The 24759-nt window shown below is 36.8% G+C and overlaps 2 protein-coding genes across 6 annotated transcripts in view; one reads left to right on the top strand and one right to left on the bottom strand.

The window, feature by feature from the left end:
- Positions 1–24759, bottom strand: part of LOC146485634 (ras-like protein 1) — a 567471-nt gene that overhangs the window by 347501 nt on the left and 195211 nt on the right. The window lies entirely within an intron of this gene.
- On the top strand, positions 2293–16767 carry LOC146485644 (uncharacterized). The gene is made up of 6 exons (XM_085102968.1): positions 2293–2364; positions 3020–3094; positions 3206–3399; positions 7160–7285; positions 9030–10643; positions 15845–16767. Exons 1-6 carry the CDS (start codon positions 2294–2296, stop codon positions 16210–16212), a joined length of 2448 nt encoding a protein of 815 aa, XP_084959094.1. The 5' UTR covers position 2293; the 3' UTR covers positions 16213–16767.

The following is a 24759-nucleotide window of genomic DNA, read 5'->3' as shown; positions in this document are numbered from 1 at the left end:
ACAGAAATGTATTAAACACTCTGTTAAAAGAAATCTTCGTACTTTCCACCGCTGATAAAAAAAAAAAAAAAAGAGATCTTAAGATATGGTTTTTCTCACGAAACCATTCATAAATTGTACGAATTACCTTTCCAGATCAAAAATAACATTGCAATAACGATGTTCCAGTATAACAATATCAATAACATTCTTGCAACCCAAGCAAGTCTGTTAAGAGCCAAAATTTGTGGCAACAATGCATGCAGTCAATGCTTAACTGACATTCACTCCTTACATCACATGTTCTAATACGCTGCTCCTATGCTATAGCTTTTTGAAAGACTTTCCAATTCTGTTCAGCCAATAAAACGGAACAATCCTAAACATTATCAAATAGAATGATTGTATGTGGGTTTCTACAGCAGCCTACACAACGTAGAACTCTTTTTTGACAGTTTTCTCACACTTTTACTACCTTTACCTTATATTTTTGACGTGGTTTTTGTTTTGTTTTGTTTCCTAAGTTGTTGTTGTTATTTGTTTTTTGTCAATTTTGTAATTTTGTGCAAATTCAACCGTTTGCTTGGAAAAACAAATTAGAAACTCTGAAGGTGTATTAAGGTTTGTAAACTATGGTTTAAATTTTATGCTGTAAATTTTTGTACCTTGCATTAAAAATTATTTATGCCAATGTTAAAAAAACGTATATGATAAAATCAGCCCTATTGTGTTTCTAGCAAATGTCAATCATATATAGATCTCACTTAAGTGTTATTCTCAAAGTGTTCCGGGCACTTGGTAGCCTCTTGTTCGGTAATTAAGCTAGATGCCGACTTGTGCAACGATTTTTTTCTTTACGCAGATTGCTGTCAGATAATCCTATACAGGCCATTGGATCTCGGGCATTCGTTGTGGCTTACCAATATCTTCTTTCTATGTTAGTATATGTTGGAATATGTTGAAACGTCGTTAATTCCGTTAACATTGTCCACAATGAAAACATGTTTCCAATAGTTCTGGGCCCGTGATTACTCCTGAAAGAAAGAAAGCTCTTCCCTCTTGTGCAATTTTCGTTGTTGGTGCGTGAGAGTCGGTTTCAATTGACCAATAAGAGAACCTAATGTAATTTGAACTCGTGCAGCCTCCCACGGCGGTTTCCGTCAAAAGGGCCGAACGTAAGCGAAAATCAACGGCAACTGAATTGTCTTCCAATTCGTTGTGTAAGATCCCAGTGTGATCAACATGAAAGGTGAATGTTATGGTTAAGTTATGGCGCTTACCGAAGAAGTGGATGAGAATTTTGACGCGAGAGCAATTTCTGAGAGAAGAATGAAGCGAGTCTCTAGCATTCCTCATTTTTCTGTATTTAAAGGTAAAAACGAAACGAAACTGCCGGCTTTAAACAGCAACAAATTCCTTCTAAATCACCAACAAGACATAAAGACAACCTGACGTTTATATACTGAGCCTGGGTTTTCTGTATTAACTGTATATATGCAAGCTTCTTAGATATCTCTGCTCATGGTCCAAAGAAAATGAGGCAATCAGTCATTACTAAATTTCACCCACTAATCCTACTTGTCCGGGGCGCCCAACGGTCCTTTTCGACAGTAGAATTACTTTATCGCTCCAGAGGTTCGGCTCACATTGTAATAAAAAAAAGGTTGTGTTTTTGATCGGAAAAGACCTTTGGGATATGGAAAATTTAATCGTTTTAGTCTTCAAAGGAAAACAAAAATTCGTTTAAAGTGCTGAATAAGGTAAAGTATCCCAACAGTTCATGAATTCGACGGAAGGAATTTGTTTTCAAAAAAAAAAATCTACTACATAAAAATTAGGCTATAAAGGTACACAAATGTGTAAATGAATGACCCAAAACAAAGTGAAGGGAAAATGAAAAACAGTAAGCCACATTTCAAATATTTGCCGTTAATTATAATTTTCTCAAAAGGGGTTCCGTCGCCGTTCGACTGACTAGTAGTAAACTTGAGCGTCTTGCTTTTTTTCTCGAGAGAGCTACCCTAACTCACTCCCGCAAATTGTCTACTTTTATTTACAAACACAAGTTAGAAACAATAACTCTTTGTCTCGTTTTCTAAAGAATGCATTAGAGTGTTCGAATGATGAGGTGTCAACTTGAAAGCTTTTGATAAATTCAATTATTTGTCCAAGATCAGTTATAAAAACAAAGTTTCAAAGGATGTCGAATTATAAGGTTTGTCATCACTCCGTTACTAGTACTCTTGTGAAAGATATTAAATAACATTTGATAAAAAGTCAAACAACACAACATCGTTTTCTTGTCGTTAGATACATGATAAGGACGGAGTTGGAATTAGTAAACTCTACATCTCTCACTGGGGCAGCTAATCTGGCTACTGAAATGTGAGTATCAAAAATCCTGCTCCGCGTTTAAACAGTAGTTTTTTTTTTTGTTATCAAATAGTAAATATTGATACTCTTAATTCATAGATATTCCAGTTTGACACCGTGTTTTCTAGAGGAGTTTTTAAACTTTTATAACTTTTTAAATAAATTTACCTGGAAACAATTCGCTATGACAGGTCAGTTTTCACTTATTTTCATCTCGCAGTGTCAACTAAATGATGGCACGTATTATTGTTTGCAGAAAAAAGGAATCTTCCTGTTTTGAGTAACCTAAAGCAAATATGTCTGCAGTACCCTGTCACTTAAAAAAAAAAAAGAAAGAAAACCAAATGGCCTCCATTTGGACACATTTCCTCATTGTACTCCTCACAGAAAACATTTTTTGACGTACCATCTTTCTCTCGGGTGCTAATGTCATAGCCTTGATAGTCTATACAAACCCCCTACCGCCAACCCCTTCCGAGCAGAGAATGTAAAAAAAAAAAAAAAAAAAAAAAAAAAAAATAATAATAATAATAATAATAATAATAATAATAATAATAATAATAAAATAAATAGGCTCGGGTAAATGACGTAATGTTTTGTTTCAGTTCAATTTCATGATTCAATGAACCCGTTGAAAAGCAAATAGCTATGTATGTACCTTTTGCAGAACTGTGAAAAATGGAAAAATAGGTACCATGAAATTCACCCGTGCAAATGGAAAAGTGCGCTGCAAAATCCAGCTGTAAGTGTTAAACTGATTATTTTCTGAATAAATTATTGAACAATTCTTAGCTTCATCGATTTCAGCTAAGTATTCTATTATTTGTTTTCTTTTGTTGTGATTTGTTTGAAGTGGCCTGGGGGAAAGCGAATCAGAAGATATCAACCTTTCTCAAATGTCGGATTACGTAGTCAGGCGGAGCATAAAGCAGGCTTTTGTGGCTGCTGGGTTTGGAAATACATCACTAGGAGAATACAGACTCCTTCCATGCCCATCCGGCACGATTTTGAAGTTGGGCATTCGTACCTGCCAGGAGTGCCCAGCAGGTGAGTCTCTTCAAGTGTCTATCTTGTATAGAAGATATTTTTAAAATCACTGTTAAGTCTTTTAACAAAGTTGTTTCCTAAGAAGAGCTCATCATAAATGGCCAGCACTGCATTAAAGCTGGCAAACAACTGATTTATTATAACTGAAGACTTTGACAAAAATTTATGATAAAATATTAGCAATAAGGAAATCGACGTCTCGGCAACTTTCTGTCGTCATATATATTACGTTTTCCTTGCATATTTATTGAAAATGACGGACACAGAGGCATCTAAACGTCGAATTTTCTTATCGCTAATTTTCGTCTTAAAACAATTGACTAATTAAAAAAAAAATGTTGATTCATTGATCATTCATTCATTCATTCATTCATTCATTCATTCATTCATTCATTCATTCATTCATTCATTCATTCATTCATTCATTCATTCATTCATTCATTCATTCATTCATTCATTCATTCATTCATTCATTCATTCATTATCATTCGTTCGTTCGATATACACTGCTGTTTTGACTATTTAAATGCAGCATCTTTCGCTGGTTGTTCATAAGTATTCCGACATTAAATGTTTGCCCACTCCTTTGGATACTCTGTGTCCGGGTTATGACATGTGCTATAAAGGCGCTCAGCAGAACAACCTGATCATAGGATACTGATCTAGGCAAGGTGGACATACGGTTTACAGGAAAAAAAGTAGGAATTTCGGAAGGGGTGTTGGGAATGTGACACATTGTCTTACTACGTATGGTTTAAAACATTTTCACTTAGCTCGGAAGACAAATCTGACATGGATTCCTCGGAAAAGTGATGAAAATTAAAACAACAACAACAACTCTGTGAAACAGCATGGATTTTCAAGGTCATTTTGTTCGCACAATTCGACCTACCTACTCAGAATAAAAATAAATAAATAAATAAATAAATAAATAAAGAGATAAATAGAATTAAAGTCCACTTTATCAAGATTGCAGAACACAAAAGATATATGTTCATAACAACTAACCTTGACGGAGCGAAATGTTTGTTCAAAGCGATCCAGGAAACTACATTCAAAGAGTTGTTAAGATTTATATCTTTAAAGCTTAGGCTTCAAATTTTGATACTTAGAGAAGGCCATTTGGATGGACCAATCAGATAGGAGAACGTGACCGATTGAGGTCATGACAGGGGTTCTACAAGTAACCGATAACAAATTGCCTATAGAGTAAAAATTGACTATAGAGTAGACTTCCGCTATCTCCAACAAACAAGGGAAACATTTTTTTGTTCCAGACATACAAGTTTGAGATGCCAGTTGTAACTTTACTGTAAACCCTACCATCCCAAGAAAATGGTTTTATTTTCAGGACAGGGAGTGTTTACTGTACTTTCTAAATACTCTCAATTCCCCCCCCCCCCCCCCCCAAAAAAAAAAAGCATTTTCACTTATCTCCATGAAAAGGAAGGGAACATTCGTTTGTATTTTGGGATGGAATAAGAAACCGAGACAGTACGAGCGCTTCCAGAATGAAAGTTAGAATTTTCATGTCCGCACTTGATAAAAACAAAATAGTGGATTATTTACAGAGATGATTTGATCATAGAATCATGCTCAATAGGGTATCATAGTTTGCCGCCAAACACAGAAAATTAAAAGCATTGTGCCGTTTGGACTGTCAAATTCATACTTAGTACACTGACAACCTGATATAAAACCACAAAGGATTAAGGTTTCCTGTTCTTTACTAAAGACATACCTTGCAATGTGTTATATATGACTCATTGGATAGATGTATTTTTTTAAACCAAAAAAGATGTTTTAAAATGTACAGTTCTATCATAACGTTAATGAAAGCTTCTTCCAGTGATGCTCAATTTTTATTGAAATTGAATCTGCAAAATAATGAATGCTGTCCTGGAAAAACTTCATCTTAAAAGGACAGTATCACGCTATAATTATCAACACACTGAAAATAAAAAAAAAACGCTATTCCGTCGATAGCAGCCAAGATATAACGACCAAAATTAAATTAAAAGAATATATAGTAGAATGCCAAGAAACTATCATCTGGAAGACGACCAAAATAAAGATGGGTTCAAATTTGAAAACGTCAGGCCAACCTTTTCCAATAATTTTCGCTGTCGTAACACGTTAAAAATCGGTTGTACTATATTTTAGTTCAACCTTTGCGTCAATTTTTTTCAATTAGCGATTTAGAAATTAACTGTAAGACAGTGTTTAAAGTTTAAATTTAGTGAATTTTTGGCCGAAATCATGATATCTCCCATGAAGCTGCCCCTTTAATTTATCTAGTGTGCTTCACAAATCACATTCTTGACTCCAGCATGTTATCTTTAGAGGACAAAACTTAACGCGCGCAAGTGTTATTTTTTTTCGTTACACATTGAAGTGAATTTACTTCTCAATGCATTAAAGTCAAATATTAAGAAAAAGAAAAAGGTCTTTTACGCCGCAAAATTGTAATAACATCGACGCAAACTGTAATAAAGTATTCAACGCAAAATGTAAGAACTTTTCTGACGCATAATGTAATAACGCAAAATGTAATAACTCACGAATGACGTGTATAGTATTTCGAAATCAGTATCATGATTCAGTGTATATTCACCTATGCATAAATTGAATAACAGGAGTACAGGTTTTATTCTTTACTCTTAAAAGTTTCAGATCGGGGGACTGGTGTTTTCTTATCGTATCTACTTATTGTGGCGCTTAACAATGTGACTTTTAGGTGCTACGCTCCTTTAAAACAGTCACTTTTGGAAACGTAAATGCATAATAGACATAAAGAGACTCAGTTAAAAAACTCTGTAGATCGGACTCGCGCACAGTGAAACCTCTCTTTACGGACACCTCTTGATGCGGACACCTCTCTTTTAAGGACAGTTCACTTGGTCTCTGAGAGACCGAAATTCATCTAAGGCCTACTTCTCTAAAATTGGCACCTCTATGATACGGACACTAATTCATGTTCCCTCGGTGTCCGTTTTTAAGAGGTTTGACTGTAGTTATATGAGGATGAAACCCCCTTCGTAATCTATCACCCTAGAGTTAATGTTCATGTGCTTCGAATAAGTGGCCGCGTTGTTATTGAGGGCTGAGGCGCTTTTTGGAGGGCGGCGCCTATTTTTCGAGTGCCACACGAACGTGTATAATATACGATAGAAATTGTGACCATGTCGAGAGTCCCTGCAAAATGCAATATTAACGCAAAATGTAATATAGTTTTCAACGCAAAATTTAAGATTTCTTCTTTTGAATAAGCGTAGCACCAAAAAGTCACATTTTTAAACGCCACCATAAGTAGATACCGTAAGAAAACACCAATCCTCCGATCTGAAACTTTTAAGAGTTGAGAATAAAACCTGTACACCTGTTATTCAATTTATGCATAGGTGAACGTACACTGAATCATGATACTGATTTCAAAATTACATTCACGTCATTCGTGAGTTGTTACATTTTGCGTTATTACATTGTGCGTCAGAAACGTTCTTACATTTTGCGTTGAATACTTTATCACAGTTTGCGTCGATGTTATTAAATTTTGCGTTAGTATTACATTTTGCGGCGTAACAGAGTCCTTTTAATTGCTTTGATTGGTTATACAAAAATGTCATGGAAGCTCAATAACTATGGTGAGCTGCTCGTTTATCGCGTACCACTTGTGTGACACTCCTACTATTTCCCTGCTTACCCTAGAAAGCATGGTTAAGGTTTTTAAGTTTTGAATATTTTTTGTTTAACATTTTAGGAGGTCATTATTCGGACACTGAAGCCTTTGTCAGTGAAAGTTGTTTACGATGCCCTAACGGAACTTTTGTGTCTGAGAACGATGCGCCTGGGAAGAACGCCAGCGATTGCAAAGCCTGTCCTCAAGGTAATACCATTATCTTGCTAAAATATCCAGAGTGTTTAAAGGAGTTAAACATCTACAGCGAAACACAAGGCATGTAGTAACCTAACCCAGTCTAAGATTCCAAGCCCTGGAGAGGTTTTGGGGCATTGTCCCTTCTTTCACTTGTCCCGACGCATGGATGGAAAAGCAAACGTGTCGCTGCAGAGTTTACTCACCCCTGGCCAAGAGACTCAAACGTTGGCGCTTCCTTTTCTTTCGTTTTTTCCGCTAAACAAACGAACAATTGTCCTTACGGGTAAAGATTGAAACGATTTGCAAGCATGGGCAACTTTCAACAACAACAAATTAAAAAAACAAACAAACTGGAAACAACAAAGTAGTGCATATGAGTACACTAGTTATGTAAGGGTTATTGGCCTGGAACGAGGGGATATCTGATATATTTCCCTTGCGCCCGAGGGCACGCCACGAGGGAAATATATCACAAATCCCCGAGGGACAGGTCAATAACATGCTTATTTTTTCTGTTGGTGAGGTTTCCTTAATAGAAACACAGACCTTAAATAGTTAAATGCTTATTTTATAACAGGTCGAAGTCTAATACACAACACTTTTTGATGACAGTTGTAGGCAGTGAGATTTCGGCTCTGAAGATGTTTTTCTCAACTGTTTTTTGAACTTTGGATTATTCACACAACAATATGTATAAACAATTGCTTTTGTCTGCTGGTATACGTGGTAAACACTGGATTCAGTACACTACACGTAGTTGAGCGGCTGTTGTTAAATTTTGGAAATAGTGTGCAGTCAGCTATCGTTCCGTGTGGAAACAACGATAAGCGGTTGTGAAGATGAAGTCTTTTTAACCAAAAACTTCCTACACTGTCTTTGCTGAGCGGATTAGTGACCGTAATCCTGCAAATGTAAAGAAAGCTAACAGTGGCACAGTACGAGTATGGAATGAGTGGCCTGTTATTAAATTAGTAGTAGTAGTAGTAGTAGTAGTAGTAGTAGTAGTAGTAGTAGTAGTAGTAGTAGTAGTAGTAGTAAAAGTTATGTTCTTCATTTTTTTTTTAATAGTAAACGATTAAGCACTCGTTGAAATTTTTGAGAACACTGAATAAGGGGAATAAGTCGAGCGGTATATGACGAGGGAGGGGGGAGATATATATTTCCCCCTCGTCCGTTGTTATCAGTTATTGTTTTCAACCCCGCCCTCCCCTTTTAAAACCAAAGCCGCACCCAGCTTTTCAGACAGTTAGTAATTGACAAGGGCTATTGCATATATTCAACCGAAAAGAACAAAGGAAACCGAGCCAACCGAAAAATAAGAAATATTAATTTATACTGCGCTAAATAATTCACCTAATATTTTTGAAAATTCAAGGTGGCTCCTAAACCCCTCCTATAACATCTTTTTTTAGTGAGTTTGCAAGAAGGTGCGTATTGGCATGCTGGTTAGAATTCCATAGTAAAACGTTGGGATCATACAGCTCGTTTTTGTGTTATGCTAACCTAAGCTAAAACAAGGGATGTTTTTAACGGCTATATTTTTGTTATTGTTGCTTATTAAGTCGAACAATTATGACTATGTTTGCACCATTTACTGATAAAGAATAGCAGTACTTATCGATCAAATTATAACTGAAGAGAAAAGCTGCAAACCGTTATGAGCGACCTCAAAATCACAAACAGACATAGAAGCAAAAAGCTATACATGCATAGATAAGGAGATTAAAAACTATACTTTACTTTTCGTTAACAGGAACTGATTCTAGCTCTTTTGCTGGATTTCGAGCTTGCAAATGCCTGCAGTCGTTTTATCGGACAGATCTGTTTGGGGAATGCAAACCATGTGGTGCTGATGGTTTAGAATGCGCTGATGACTTCGCAACTTTAAAGTCTGGTTTCTGGTGGTACTGGGAAAATGAGACACACAAACATCTCTATAGAGAATTCACAAGCAATGTCCTTAATGTTACCGCTGAAGTTAATGCACACATTAATGGCTCGCTACCCAATCGGTCTTTAACTAAGTACCCACACGCTGTACCGAAACCTCATAGATGTCCTCGCCAAGAATCTTGTACTGGAGGTATAGATTCTAACTGCAGCATTGGATACAAAGGTCCGTTGTGTGAAGTTTGCAGTGATGGCTACTACAAGCAATTTAAAAGCTGCGAACTGTGCCCAACAAAAAAATGGATGATCGGGCAGCTTTCTATCTCGGCTGCAGTCATTATCATAATAATCGCTATCCTGGTATGGTCAAGCAAAAAGAAAAGCAAAAAGAATGTCGGGCGTTCTGCAGTGGACATTGTTCTTGGGCGGCTCAAAATCGTTATTGGTTTTTACCAAGTAACGTTTGGACTGCTTGAAGCATTTGCATACATTGAATGGCCCCAATCTCTTGCCCTCATCGGAACATATTCCCAGGCTTTGCAATTAAACGTGTTCCAGATTGCGCCTGTTCACTGTCTCTTTCCAGAATTGAAAATTGATGCATTTGGAGATCTTTTTTCCATACTCACGCTAAACGCTTTAGTTATCATCCTGTCGATCTGTGTTTACGGAATCAGAAAGTTATACCTCAGATTGCGTTCCACCTTGGATGACCAACAGAAAGCCCTGAAAATGTCTCAGACGAAAGAGTTGATCTACAGAAACGCTTTTTTCATCCTGTATGTTACCTACCTCAGCACGTGTTTGAAAACAGCAGCCGTACTGCCTCTCGCTTGTCGTACGCTTTGCAGTGATGATGAAAAGGATGATTGTACCAGATATTTAAAGGCGGACTTTGGCATAAACTGTAATAGTTCAAGATACAATCGTTTAGTCATCGTCGGATACGTTGCCGTCGGTTACGTGCTTTTCCTGCCAGCAGCTTCATTCCTCACTCTCCTCTTGAGTCAACGAAGGTCGCTGCAAACTATCCGAAACGACGACGAAGGTGCCGGTGAAAGTTGCGACGACGACAATGAAGCAAAAAGGGCTGAATTGCTTACGGGATTACGATTCCTGTTTGAAAACTACAGGCCTTCTGCATGGTACTGGGAACTTGTTGATACAGTGCGCAAGGTTATCCTGACATCTGGTTTAATCCTAATCGGCAGTGAGAGCAGGTCCTATGCAGGAATCGCTTCCATCATGTCAGGTATCTATGCAATTGGCTTTGCCGTCAAAAAACCAGTGGTAGATCCGTTCGAGAACAGGTTAATGCTAACATCTTTAGTGGTTACTTTCGTCAACTTGGGAATAGGAGCCGTGAGTAAGATTCCCAGCGAAAACATCCCTTCATCTGTGGATCATTCCGTGGATAAAATCATGTTCGAGTTACTGGTAGTTGGAGCAAATGCTTCAGTGATCCTCCTTCTAAGTGGTAAGTGCCTTTTTGTAAGTCATCTTTTTATCCAATTCAGCCTGGAAAGAGAGGGTGGGGAGACTGATCTAGAATCAGCCCGTGACGTTTAAAGTACAAACGCAAACACCACCAAACTTGCTGACTTTTCCTAAGATGTATCAGCTTACAATCTGGTATAACAGTAATTTTATCAAGTGGCTTGCTGTTACCATGCCGACAAGATATTGATAACATTGTCACCCATTATGCTTTGCACTCCTCGACAGGGAAATCTACCGTTCTCTCTGATATAAAAATTCAAGGTTTTTTTGTTTTTGTTTATTTATTTATTTATTTATTTGTTTAATTTTTACACGGTGGAATGAAATTCTGCTGTATCTTGCCTTATACAACACGTTCTGGATTTAATTCACAACTACACACTTTTAATTTACCAGTGGTTTTATTTGATGGATTCATTCATCATTGGAACACCCGTGTGTAGACACGATGGCCCGTTGCTAGGCAACTTTCCTCCGCGACGCTGTTCTGGTCATGTGATGGGTTTGTTTCTAAAATGGCATCCGTGATAATAATTTATGTAGATATATTTGCCTGACGTTGTTCCAGGCCAATATTCTCATTGTTCGTTTGTCATTTGAATTTACATAAATTATAACTCTTTCTCTGCGTGAAAATCTAACGGGGAGGGGCTCAAGGCTGTTGTGTCTCCCGAGTATCCCCTAGCCAGGGTAGGGATATGGCAGAACACAGGCCAAGGCACAAAAAGAATAACTGGGTTGGCTAAGCTGGTGGCTTTTGATCTGCTTAGCTTCGAACCTATGGCTTTGCCGATCTCCTTCAAGTACGAATCAATCAGTGGATCACACATTTCCAATTTGTTTCCGATCACCTCCTCTAAAAGCGAATCCATGTTTGTCATACCGTAGTTCGGCTTGTTCTTTGCGCTCCTCACCGACTTAATCCAACTTCTTTCAATGGAGAACTTCATTTCGATTATTGACGTATTCCAAAATGTTGCTCCTCTCTCGGTAGCTGTGGAACGTCCCCTTTAATCAAGCAAAGAACTTTCGTTCTTGTCACCCGCTTTGTCATTGTTGTATGTTTTGGTGGTACACATCGCTGCGATTGACGAGCCCGCACAAGTGGGAGAAAAATACCAGCAACAGGCCATCGTGTGAGGAAATGATATTTCTTAGTTTGTAGGGCTTTTCAAACCTATTCGCTGACATTTTACTCCATTAAGCGTGTTCGAAGTCCCGGTAGTCTGCCGGCGGACTACATACAGCCCGCTAGGTCGTGTATTATTTTATTGACTTTATTCTTGATGGTACATTGTGAAGATTTACGTTTGCAATCGACCTCATTTGTGTCAAATTTTACCCTAAAAGGGCGTAAATAAAATCCGGAACATGGAACATTCCGGAACATTCCGGAGCATTGAATAGAACGAAATAACTAAAGGGAAAAAATAGAAAGGATATATGAATACTGAAAAAGAGAGAAAAATTATAAAATACATAAAATAAATCAGCTTAACTAGAATAAAAAGTCAAATTGTCGTACCAACTAACACAACAGCTTGCAACAAAATCTAACAGCCTGAATGATACTAATTGGACGACCCAAGGGAGGTTTCCTGCCCTATCACTACACAGATGTGAACAATAACAATAGTTAAAACTATCACGAGCTTAAACGAGCCAAACCAAACCCAGCTGAAATGGCCTATATGGCATCAAAAACACCATCGTTAAACACACAGAATAAGAGGTCATATTCAAAATGAGGAGATTTTCAAATATTAAACATACGATTGATGAATAAAAGGCTCTATCAAATCCGTCTTGACCAGATACAAAAACACCGGTATAGCACAGGCCTTGATAAAACCAATTTTACTCTGAAAGACATACTCGTGCAAACTCAATCTTTATTTACATAATGTAAGCGGATCAGTATCTTCAAGAGGAACAATCTTTTTATACAAATATTTTTCTTTTATTGTAGTTAAGCTGATTTATGTTATGTTTTTTTTTTTCATAACTAAGCTTTTCAAAGTTTTAGTTTTCAAATATATTTTTTCTATTTTTGTGTTAATTTATTTCGTTCTATTTCATGTTCCGGGATGTTTTGAGATGTTCCGGAATATCCCATGTTCCAGATTTTAAAGAAACTCCAAATAAAACCCATTTAACACCGATTTCATTGATATGCGACCCTCGAATAAAAACTCCCGCGAGCATTTGGCCATTCGCTTCCGTCAATCATGCGCTCCTAATATGGTGTTATAGGAATGCCGCTCTTGTATTCAAAAATATGGCGGCCACTTTGTAGCCTGTTCGTTCGACATGGTTGCTTCTTCTTCTTCAAGTTTACGTTAGCGACTGGTGTTTTGCTCGTGCAGGGGTTGAGCGCGATCGCTATAGCAAGACTTCTGAAAGTGGGGTTGACATTTGTGAAGAAAATTCGGAAAAATACAGAAATACCTCCACGGTTGATTTCACAGCCCGGACGGGAAAAGCAAGCCAAATGGACGGTAGGTGAAAAAAGAATCGCATAAATCGGCATAAATAAACGACCATGCAATAGATGACATTGATCACCTTTTATCATTTACAGCACATGACGTATTGTTTATAAGGAGAGTAATTGAGCAATATCCAGGAGTGTACGAAGATGAAAATATACAGGGATGGCTCAGTTCAGTACGCAAGAGGAAAGACAGTCAGAGCGGTGGCTTTTTATCAATCGATGCTCAACCCCTGCACGAGCAAATACACCACTCGCTAACGTAAACGTGAAGATTAAGAAGCAACCATGTCGAACGTACAGGCTACAAATTGGCGGCCATATTTTTGAAAACAAGAGCGGCATTCCTATAACACAATATAAAGAGCGCAGGATTGACGGAAGTAAATCGCCAAATGTTCGCGGGATTTTTTATTCGAGGATCGCGTATCAATGAAATCGGTGGTAAAAGGTTTTAGTTTATGGCGTCATGGCTTGCAGTGTAACGGGATGTAAATTGTTATTGTCTTATCATGTACGAATTCGGTCACGCAATTTATTCAACCGAACGTTGTATTTATGCGTACCCCTCGATGCCATTTCTTCATGTGGTCTACGGCCATGGAAAACTAGGATACCCAGTAAAACATGGTTTTAAGTATTCGCAACTTGGTATTCGATATTCATACAAATATTGAATAATATAAAATATTCCATAAATATTTGCATCGTGTCATGTATCGAGGGTTGAGAACACAAATACCATACTAATGCAAGTTCTACTGTTGATCTTTCTCGCACGTTGATGGCAAATTTAGACCGTAAAACAACATCAAAGCCGTGGTTGACTAGGATCCATTAAGGTGGCTTACTACAGGTGTTGCACTACGCTAGTGTAATATGCGCGTTCTCCCAACACGAAAGCAACACACGCGTGCAAAGTGATGCGAGCTCGCGACCACGCAAGCAAAAATAACAAAATGGCGGCTCGCGGAAAAAACAATTTTACCATATACCGAGTAGGTTCCAGAAGTGTGCTAAGTAGCTAAATTATGTTTGGGCTTGAAAACTGATAAAACGAGCTTTCTAATGGTTGCTGGTCCTTAACAGCCTTGAAGCCTTTGCAGAGCTGCGGAAAATCCCTGAACACGAAGGTAGCATGCGCTCACCAGTTGGAGCGCGCGCGCACGCTGCAACCCGGGTTTTCCCAGAAACAAGCATGCGCAATGGCTTTCCTACCGTAGATTGCGAAAAACATTTTTTCTCGCTAAATTTCTACAAATCTAGCCGTACAACCTACATTCAAATATTTGCTATATTTTAGGAAGTTTCAAATAAGTCAAAATTTTGTCATTTGCCAAATTTCTACCTGATAGGGGTTCGTGCTCTTACCTACAACTACGTATTTTTGCCCACTTTTCAAATCCTGAAATTTTAGAGTAGGGTTACCGTAGTACGGCCAGATTTAGAGCCAGACAACTCTAACAAGTGTAATTCCCAGGCCCCCACTTAAGACTATTTTACACTTTTTGAGCATGACAAATTTTATTTCTGATTATTGTGCTAAAAAATCCTAAACAACTCCTGCTAGCGTTCTTCTTAAGTTTGATTCAAGGCCGTCTTTTACTTTAGAAAACTGTAGTAAGCCACCTTAAGTCTGTTCAGTCTAGTCCTTCTAATTTCGTGCGCCTAACTATAAATACAGCAAATACAGTTTCTCTTTGTTATCCTTACGGATTCATACTATCTCTTCTTTGAAACAAACGATATATGTGCAAAGACGGCATTCTGTTAAGCCATTTCTCATTAGCTGATCGGACAGCGCCGGGTATCATCCGAACATTTCTAAATAACTTTCAAGTGATTCCAATCTCTTCTGAGACTTTACGAACACTGTATAGCATCATCTAACGATCACAAGACCTCTAGACAAAACTGAGGAGCTACAAGTCATCATCGTTAGCCTCTTATTCCCCATGTATTAACTACACTGTAATTGGGTAGTTGTTTCCCAATAAAAATCTACAATGGCTATACTCAAACAAAGGTTAGGCATCTCAAACAGGTAACATTTGATGAATGTTTCATAGCTATCAGCTAAAAAAAAATAAACTTTGCCACTTCTCAGCGGACAGTTCAAATTTTGGCCAATCCTCAGTTACTGTGTTTTCAAAAAGTAACACAAATTTCCCTGGGACATGATGTCTCTAAGGAATAGGCCTTTTGCAACAGTTGATCACGTGACCAAAAATTGGCAAACTTGCCAATAGCTGCAGCTATATGAATTACAGAAATGCAAAGAGCATGGTTTTTTTTAGCTACATTGTAGAACACCAATTTTCAGGCCCCAGTTGTTCAAAGGCCGGATAACTTTATCCGCTGGATAAGGCACTATTCAGTGTCTAAACTATACTTCACGTTAAATGTTGAACAAGGTTTTAGTACACTCCCAAACTTAACTGTGGTTGGAGTGTGCATATTCGCTTGTACAAGAAGAAATACTGAAATATTTGCACAGATTAAAACTGTCGGATAGTGCCTTATCCACAGGATAAAGTTATCCGGCCTTTGAACAACTGGAGCCAGACCAATAACCTTTAAGGCTGAGATTTCAGGACGATTTGAATGTTGGAAAAATTGTGAGGTTTTGTATGGAAGCGAGAACGGCCATTACAATTTAAGTAATTTAGTTTATTTTGTCTTTTCAGTCCAGTACATTATCTATATTTATCGTTACGTCAAAGAATGGCGCAAAAATCCAAAATGGTCCCTATCTTGCTGCCTCGCCCTGTTGTTACCTTTGAATGAACTTCAGGGCGAAATTCGAGGATTGGCTGGGACTAACGTTCTTAAGCAACAACTTCAGACAGGTAGAATTGACATGCCGTCCATGACAACCGCCATAAAAGACAGCGGCGTGGTCAACTTCACCCTCGAAGAAGAGGAAGAATCAACTGAGAGTCCTTCAAGGAAAGAAGACGAAGAACGGCCCGGCAACGTCGAATTCCACACTGATGTGACCGTCGTTACTATTCACACCGCTAAACCAACAAAATCATACGATACTAAACTCTGAGCAAATGATACGCAATCAACGTTGTAACTGCTTTGTTGTGGTGGTGATTGTGCTTGCTTTTTGTTTGTTCGTTATTTTTATTTTGTTTTCTTTTACTTTTTTATGTTCTTTTCTATTCACTTGCGCAAAAAGAAACGCAGCCTTCAGTTTTTAAATATAATTTATAGGATAGAAGTGTAAAACGTGATCCAGGTGTCACTCCACTCTGAAATAATTGTATGATTTAAGTACGTAGAAAGAGCGGGGTCTAGATTACATTGCCAACGCTGTTACAAAAAATCAATCCGAGAGACATAGATACCTATTAACTGCTGCTGTTCTGAATTACGAGTTAGTGAGTGAAGTCCAAGTGAAATAATTTAAATAATCAATTAAGTGAATCATAATTATTTCTAACTAGTACAATTATGATTACTGATCCATTAGTTTATGAGTAGACAGAAATTAAGCTATGATCCAACAGGATGAATGACTTTAATAGCAGCGAATCCCAATAAATAACAAAGGGAAATGCAAACATTAGGGGATAATAAATATACCTTCTCTGTGGCATGCTAATTAGTGAGTTATGGGATGCTACCTTCCATAAGAGTAAATCGCCAGAAAAATGGCTCATAACAAGAGAGATTTAGTAGATAACATAAAAGAAAATATTCAGTAGACAACATAAAAAAAATGGTTTAGTAGCTAGGAAAGATTTAGGAGATAATATAAAAAGAAAAGATTTAGTAGATAACATAAAATAAAAAAGATTTGGTAGATTACATAAAAGAAAGGATTTATTAGATAACATAAAAACAAAAGATTTAGTAGATAACATTAAAAGAAAAGATTTGGTAGATAACATAAAAAGGAAAGTTTAGTAGATAACATTAAAAGAAAAGATGTGGCAGATAACATAAAGGAAAGATTTAGTAGATAGCCTTAAAAGAAAAGATTTGGTATAGATAACTTTAAAAGGAAAGATTTAGTAGATAACATAAAAAGGAAAGATTTAGTAAATAACATTAAAAGAAAAGATTTGGTAAAGATAACTTTAAAGGAAAGATTTAGTAGATAACATAAAAAGGAAAGATTTAGTAGATAATATAAAAAGAAAAGATTTAGTAGATAACATAAAAAGGAAAGATTTAGTAGATAACATTAAAAGAAAAGATTTAGTACATAACATAAAAAGAAAAGATTTGGTAGATAACATTAAACGAAAAGATTTGGTATAGATAACTTTAAAAGGAAAGATTTAGTAGATAACATTAAAAGAAAAGATTTGGTAGCTAGGAAAGATATAGTAGATAACATAAAAAGAAAAAATTTTGTAGATAACATTAAAAGAGAAGATTTGGTAGATAACATAAAAAGGAAAGATTTAGTAGATAACATTAAAAGAAAAGATTTAGTAGCTAGGAAAGATTTAGCAGATAATATAAAAAGAAAAGATTTGGTAGATAACATAAAAAGGAAAGATTGAGTAGATAACATAAAAAGAAAAGATTTGGTAGATAACATAAAAAGGAAAGATTTGGTAGATAACATAAAAAAGAAAAGATTTAGTAGATAACATTAAAAGAAAAGATTTAATAGATAACATTAAAAGAAAAGATTTAGTAGATAACATGAAAACAAAATATTTAGTAGATCAATTAAAAGAAAAGATTTGGTAGATAACATAAAAAGGAAAGATTTAGTAGATAACATTAAAAGAAAAGATTTAGTAGCTAGGAAAGATTTAGCAGATAATATAAAAAGAAAAGATTTGGTAGATAACATAGAAAGGAAAGATTTGGTAGATAACATTAAAAGAAAAGATTTAGTAGATAACATTAAAAGAAAAGATGTGGCAGATAACATAAAAGGAAAAGATTTAGTAGATAACATTAAAAGAAAAGATGTGGCAGGTAACATAAAAAGAAAAGATTTGGTAGATAATATAAAAAGGAAAGATTTAGTAGATAACATTAAGAAAAAAGATTAAGTAGATAACATTAAAAGAAAAGATTTAGTAGCTAGGAAAGATTTAGTAGATAACATAAAAAGAAAGGATTTAATAGATAACATTAAAAGAAAAGATTTGGTAGATAACATTAAAAGAAAAGATTTAGTAGCTAGGAAAGATTTAGTAGATAACATGAGAAGAAAAGATTTAATAGATAACATTAAAAGAAAAAAATTAGCAAAAAACATTAAAAGAAAAGATTTGGTAGCTATGAAAAGATTTAGTAGATAACATAAAAAGAAAAGATTTAGTAGATGACATTAAATAAAAGGTTTGGTAGATAACATTAAAGGAACGATTTAGTAGATAGCACTAAAAGAAAAGATTTGGCAGATAACATAAAAGAAAAGAATTTAGCAGATGAAAAAAGAAAAGTTTAGTAGCTAAGAAAGATTTAGTAGATAACATAACAAGAACAGATTTAGTAGATAGCATGAAAAGAAAAGCTTTAGTAGGTAAAATAAAAAAGGAAAAGATTCAGTAGATAAATTCAGTAAAAAAACCACTTAAGTTCGTTGATTCACGTAATTTATCAACTAAAGTGAATATTGATTCGTTAGACACAGGTCAGACTGCACCCTTAATGTTGCCAGGGAAACGATACGGTGTAGAAGAGAAAATAAGGACCTCAGCAGAGACGACGACGACACCAACGAAAGCAAAACTTAAAAATTACATTAGTGTTTTCTGAAAAAAAATTCGTAATGTTGTGTAATGTGGCCGGACTATAGGAGCTAACTTCGTGTGGGCGGTTTTAAAGTTCAGAAAGAGAAAAGAAAATTAATTATCAAGACATGCGTTCACGTTCTCCATAAAACTTTAAATTTGGTCATTTCACGGTGTTGTTTTGCAGAAGAAGGCAAAGAAATGTACGAAAGTGTATAATGCACGTTCAACGTTTTTTCTAATTAAGACTATTTTCTGACGTTCCCGTTTCTGACGTTCTCGTTGACGTCGTCGTCGTCGGTACTTAATCTCCCCATTAATAGATAACTTAGGTGGCCATTTGCTCATTGTAGGTGTTTGTTTACCCTAAAGCCACAATATAAAATAAGGACAGTTTTGACCTATTTCTTGTCACGTATTAAGTGATTTGTAGACTGATAGAAACAAGACGGTACAAAACATATTGCCGTGAGTGATTAGTAGTTAAACATCCAATGAAGTTGCTTTTTTTGTAGCGAGCCACTGTGACTACCCACAGAAACGGACGCTAAATGAGGTTCATGGCTAAGGAGTTTTTCTTAGGAAACGTACAAGGGGCACTTATGCGCCAATACGTATGTTTCCTGCAGAAACGGAGGGAGAACTTACCATAAGCAAAATTGCATCTTCAACTGATAGTGTTAATGGACTCATTTTAATTTGTGTCCGGTCGTTGGAATTGGGTACTAATTATGCAGTAAAATGTTTCAATCCACCAAAATAGCCTGAACGTATTGCCCGTATTATGAATTTGCCGGTCATATAAAGGGAGAGTTTACATGTTCATTTGGTCTTACTGGGACCAAGTTAACTATCCGTAATATCCCGCCTGGCATACAGAGGTGTCCGTATTATGTGAGGTTTTCAAGGCAGAGGCTCTACTGTAGGAATTAATAAGCATTTAACAGTTCGTGAAGACTGTGTTAATAACTCGATTACTCGTTAAAAAGCTCAGGTTCTTATGAAATTCCAACTAACATGTCATTTGCAAACGTGGCGGAACAATTGGGTTTTTGTAATTCAGTCATTCTGATCAGCTATCCGTTTATTGGCTGGATTACTTTTGAAATGCCTCCTAGAAACCCTATTTTGGCGTTTGTTCCGTTGTCAAGCATGTTTGTTGGAGCGTGTACAAAAGGCTCAATTAAAGGTTTTAAGATAACATTTGGTAATATAATTGTAGAAACTTAAGCAAAAGATAACGTTTGTCCAGTTACCAACCATGCTTGCCGGAGCGTGTACAAAAGGCTCCATTAATGCTTTTGAGATAACATTTGGTAATATAACTGTAGAAAATAAAGAAGGAAACGTTTGCCCAGTTACCATGCATACTTGCTGGAGCGTATACAAAAAGCTTCATTAATACTTTTTAGTTTACATTTGGTAATATAACTGTAGAAATTAAAGAAGGAAACGTTTGCCCAGTTACCATGCATGCTTGCTGGAGCGTATACAAAAAGCTCCATTTATACTTTTTAGGTAACATTTGGTAATATAACTGTAGAAATTAAAGAAGGAAACGTTTGTCCAGTTACCATGCATGCTTGCTGGAGCGTATACAAAAGGCTCCATTAATACTTTTTAGGTAACGTTTGGTAATATAACTGTAGAAATTAAAGAAGAAAACGTTTGCCCTTTACCATATGCATGCTTGCTGGAGCGTATACAAAAGGCTCCATTAATACTTTTTAGGTAACATTTGGTAATGCAACTGTAGGAACTTAAAGAAGATAATTTGTAAAATAAGAGAAGCCTTAAATAAAGCCTGTGAACCTGAAGCTGCAATATTCACATGAAAAGTCTTTGTGTGTAGAGACTGGTTTAGACGTATCCATGTCATTTCTTTCAACGCCTCAAAGATGTTCGCAAAATCAGGCGCCTAGCCTTCTTCCTGTCTCACCAATGTATAAATGTTTGCATAAAATAAGTACATTTTTATGCAATGAATGATAATACATGTATCAACAATAGGAATGCTGATTTGTTGTAACAGAGGGCATTTTTCTTAATTTTCCTTTCACCGAGGGCAAAATTACTTTCTCCTGATTGGTCGAACGGCGAAAATAATCGCTCCTCATTAGCTGAGCACACCAGGTCTACATTTTTGTTGGTTTCCTCATTTTGTGTCCAAAAACAGCGAGTTCTTTGAGGTTCATGGGAGTTCAACTCTTTAATTAAGCCGGATTGTTTGAACCAAAAATACATGGAAATCAAGTGCTGTACCTAGAAAGGAAATTCGTAAAGGTTAAGTTTTCGTGTCTCTTACAAAAAACATCAAAATATTTTTTGCGTCAAGGCTAAAAACTTGGATCGGATTGATATTTGCTTGGCTGAGAAACTGAAATCAGTCGTCATGGCGACCAAGTACTTTCACCTCGTTACTTCTTCTTACAACGAACGATAACCGAGCATAACAGTGTCCTTTAGATGGGAGGAAGGAGCAGGTCAAATTCAGTAGAAGGGGTTCCTTCTTTGGATCCACCGTTTGCTGTTTTTGTCAATCTATGTTCGTGTTATTTTCAAGGGGCAGGAAGCTTCACAACGCATGTAAACAATTAATTGATGCCTCGCCTTACTTTTTATCGTTGTTAGTTTGCTCCTGAATTACACTTGTATTCTCTTTTAATTACATCTGTGTAATGGTAACTCTTCTCGTCAGTTTTGTTTGTTTTGTACACTACGAAAAAAAAAATAATAATTTGTTTGTTTTGGCTTGCTTACAGTGAGTTTTTTACTGACTGTTTTACGAATTCCTTGATGGTTTTAAGAACATTTTGCCCTCCAAGCGTAATCGCAATGATTCCTCGTAGATTAAGGATTAATTTTTACTTGTAATTTTAAAGTCTTCGCAAATTGGCCCGGTCTCGCAATTTGGGAAACTTTTAAAATGCGCTTTGAAAATTAATCCATAATTCTACTCGGCCTCGTGAGAATAATACTACATGTTATACAGGAGAGTACGGAAAACCATTTCAGTAGAACTGACATTCTAAGCTACATGATTATGTGAGGGGATGGGTGGGTGGGGGGGGGGGGGTCCAAAAAATATATCAAAATATCATGTATACTGTAGGTAAATATCGGGATGGGCTATTTGTCGAGTTAAGGGCCGTTTCAACATTTGCCCAACCATCGTTCAACAAAAAATGTTGAACGGATGTTGGGTAATGTTCGATTCTGAAGATTAAATAACTCTTAATTTAACTTTCGTTCAAACAAATGAATAAACTGACCACTCCACGCACTTTGCTGGAAATGGGCATATTCTGCCTCCGATTCCACGATCGCTTCTTTTCTTCGAGAGCTGGTGATTTTGAAAATGGATACGGGGCTTAGGTTGGAGGTCAAATTAACTCTACCCGATGTGGTACAGTCATTTCACGTACAGCACTTACCCCATCCCCACAGCGACATCTCGGCCAGCTCTGTTATTATGAGCAACCAATGGGGAGGCGACGCGACGGGATATCAACAGACAGCAAAATTTCAATATTCTGTGAGGTTTTTCTCGAGCTATAAAACATGTCATCAAAGGTGAAAGGACCACTTGAAAATGACCGTGATATCTCCGTTTTATGAAGGAAATTACGTTAATTTAAAGAATACCCATAACAGTAAAATAGACCCAATCGCACAATAATAAAACAGAGGTGAGTCAGGTTTATTCATTTTATTGAATGAAAGTAAAATTTAGCGTTATTTGAACTTCAGAATCGACAGTATTTTATTTCCCATACAAAGTCTTATAACGCGTTTAAATTCTCAAAGGCTGCCTGTAACCCGATACCACTTGCACCCAAAGGTCATCTTCTTACCAGTAATTAATTATTACACGCTCTCCAGACGCGAGCTTGGGCCGCCTATGCTGTCACGTACTCGATGGTCGTCTTCCTATCATCACTTCATTCTAGCCTTTCACGCAGTCGTTTTTAGGGGACTCGTATTACCTCCTCCCCACAAGAAGGTAATACGAATCCCCTAAAACACGACTGCGTGGGAGGCTACGCTTCATCCCTGTGATGAATTCCCTTACAAGAGCATAGTTCAATTAAGAGCAGTTTCGTGTCCCATAAAATATTTCACTCAGTCAATGTTGCTCCTACTAAAATCTAAATAAACGTCAAGAAAAGCAGAACACAGGAAAATCACTCCTTGTTGCTTGGCAGTGATCTTTAAAGGGGAAGTACCACGAAAATTCTACGTCATTTCAAAACCAGAAAATGCTTGTCTAACAACAAAAACAAAAAAATTATCTAGTTTTGTCATAAATTATCACCCCAGTGCAAAAAAAATGTCGATTAGTGTCTCTGGCCAGAGACATAGTAGGTCGGAATGAATTGAAACTTGAAAAATGTTAGGGTAATGTTTTTCAAGTTTTCGCATTTTTGTACTTCCAAAATGCGCTAGAACAGAGTACGAGTTGTTCCTGTCAAGTATTGAGTTGATTTCTCTCCTCTCGTTGTTCTAGAATTATTTTGTAGCAAAGTGAAGGTCTTATTTCACAATTATTAACAAAAGAGGTCAAAACTCCCCATGATTTTAAGGGCATAATTAAGCTCTGTGTGTTTATAACTGCATGGGATCCGGGCGGTGCGAACTGCCCAAAAACAAATTCTTCAAAAACTAGTTTATCCGCGAATATCTGTCCTATCAAAACGATTGAAATATATTTGTAAAGCTTGAAACACAGAAATGAGACAAGAAAGTCCACAAGGATTCCGATACTTCACTGGTTTATTTGCTTGTCTCGATTTTCACAACGTTCACTAAATTGGTTCCATTGCGATTGAAAACGGTGATCTGCGCGGCGAAGCTGCGCCCGCGGAGCGCCATAGCCACGAGAAATTAATAAGCCCATCAATACGAGAAATGACGTCACTTGCGTCCGTCCGTAGGCAGCACTACAGGAAAACTCAAGTGTGTGAAGCCCTGTTGTTTTAAGAACATTTTGCCCTCTATAATAGTTACGTAATTGCGATGAGTCCTCGTACAATTAAGGATTAATTTCCGAAAACTTTTAAAATATGCGTGAAAATTAATCCTTAATTCTACTCGGCTTCATGCTATTTCATATACATATTAGCTTTCTCACACACTGACTTGTCAAAGGCTATTTTGATACAAAGCTATATTAATCTCGTTTACTTAACTAAGAGAACTGGTCACAACAAGTTTGCTCGAAGATCCACCTCGTCTGGAGTAGGGGCTATAGAACACACCACCTATTCTGTGAACATTACTAACACAATTTTACTGGCTTTAAAATTTGAGTTGACACAGAAATATTCAGCTAGCAAGAGTCACCATTGCTAGATAAACAAGAAAAATGAGGTTCTAATCTCATCGTTATTTTTTACTGCTATATAGAGGAGTGGCTATGCAATAAAGAGACCATCTTTTGAGGTTGAGGAAGGGGAGTGCAGGCAGAGGCCACCTTCTATTTTGGGGTTTTGTCTTCCCTAATGCTGTTCTTATCTTATCCGCAATTGTAAAAGTGAACCATCCAAACTAATCATATAATTTCAACAATGCACAGCCTCCAACAACTTCAAATTCAACATCAATTCCGCGACCTCGAACTATTTTTGTTTCCCTTCTGAGTTGAAGTCAGCAGGATTCTACTGTGACTCCAAAGCTTGCTATGAGGAATAATCATTAATCATGGCGTGTTTAAGCTCAATGTGAACGCTGCCAAAATTGTTGCCTCCAACAAAATCGTTGTTGACTGTGAGTATTCTTTTTTTTTCCCAGGGATGGTTAAGTGGAGCGCGCGCAAAAAAAAAAAAAAAAAGAAAAAAAAAAACCTCGTGGGAAGCAATTTTCATGCTGGCTCGCTTTACTATCCCCAA

This window comes from Pavona decussata, unplaced genomic scaffold (genome assembly GCF_977016875.1).
Source record: "Pavona decussata unplaced genomic scaffold, jaPavDecu1.1 SCAFFOLD_25, whole genome shotgun sequence".
Classification (NCBI taxonomy): domain Eukaryota; kingdom Metazoa; phylum Cnidaria; class Anthozoa; order Scleractinia; family Agariciidae; genus Pavona; species Pavona decussata.
The sequence above is the reverse complement of the archived record's forward strand: the minus strand, read 5'-3'. Positions and strand labels throughout refer to the sequence as shown.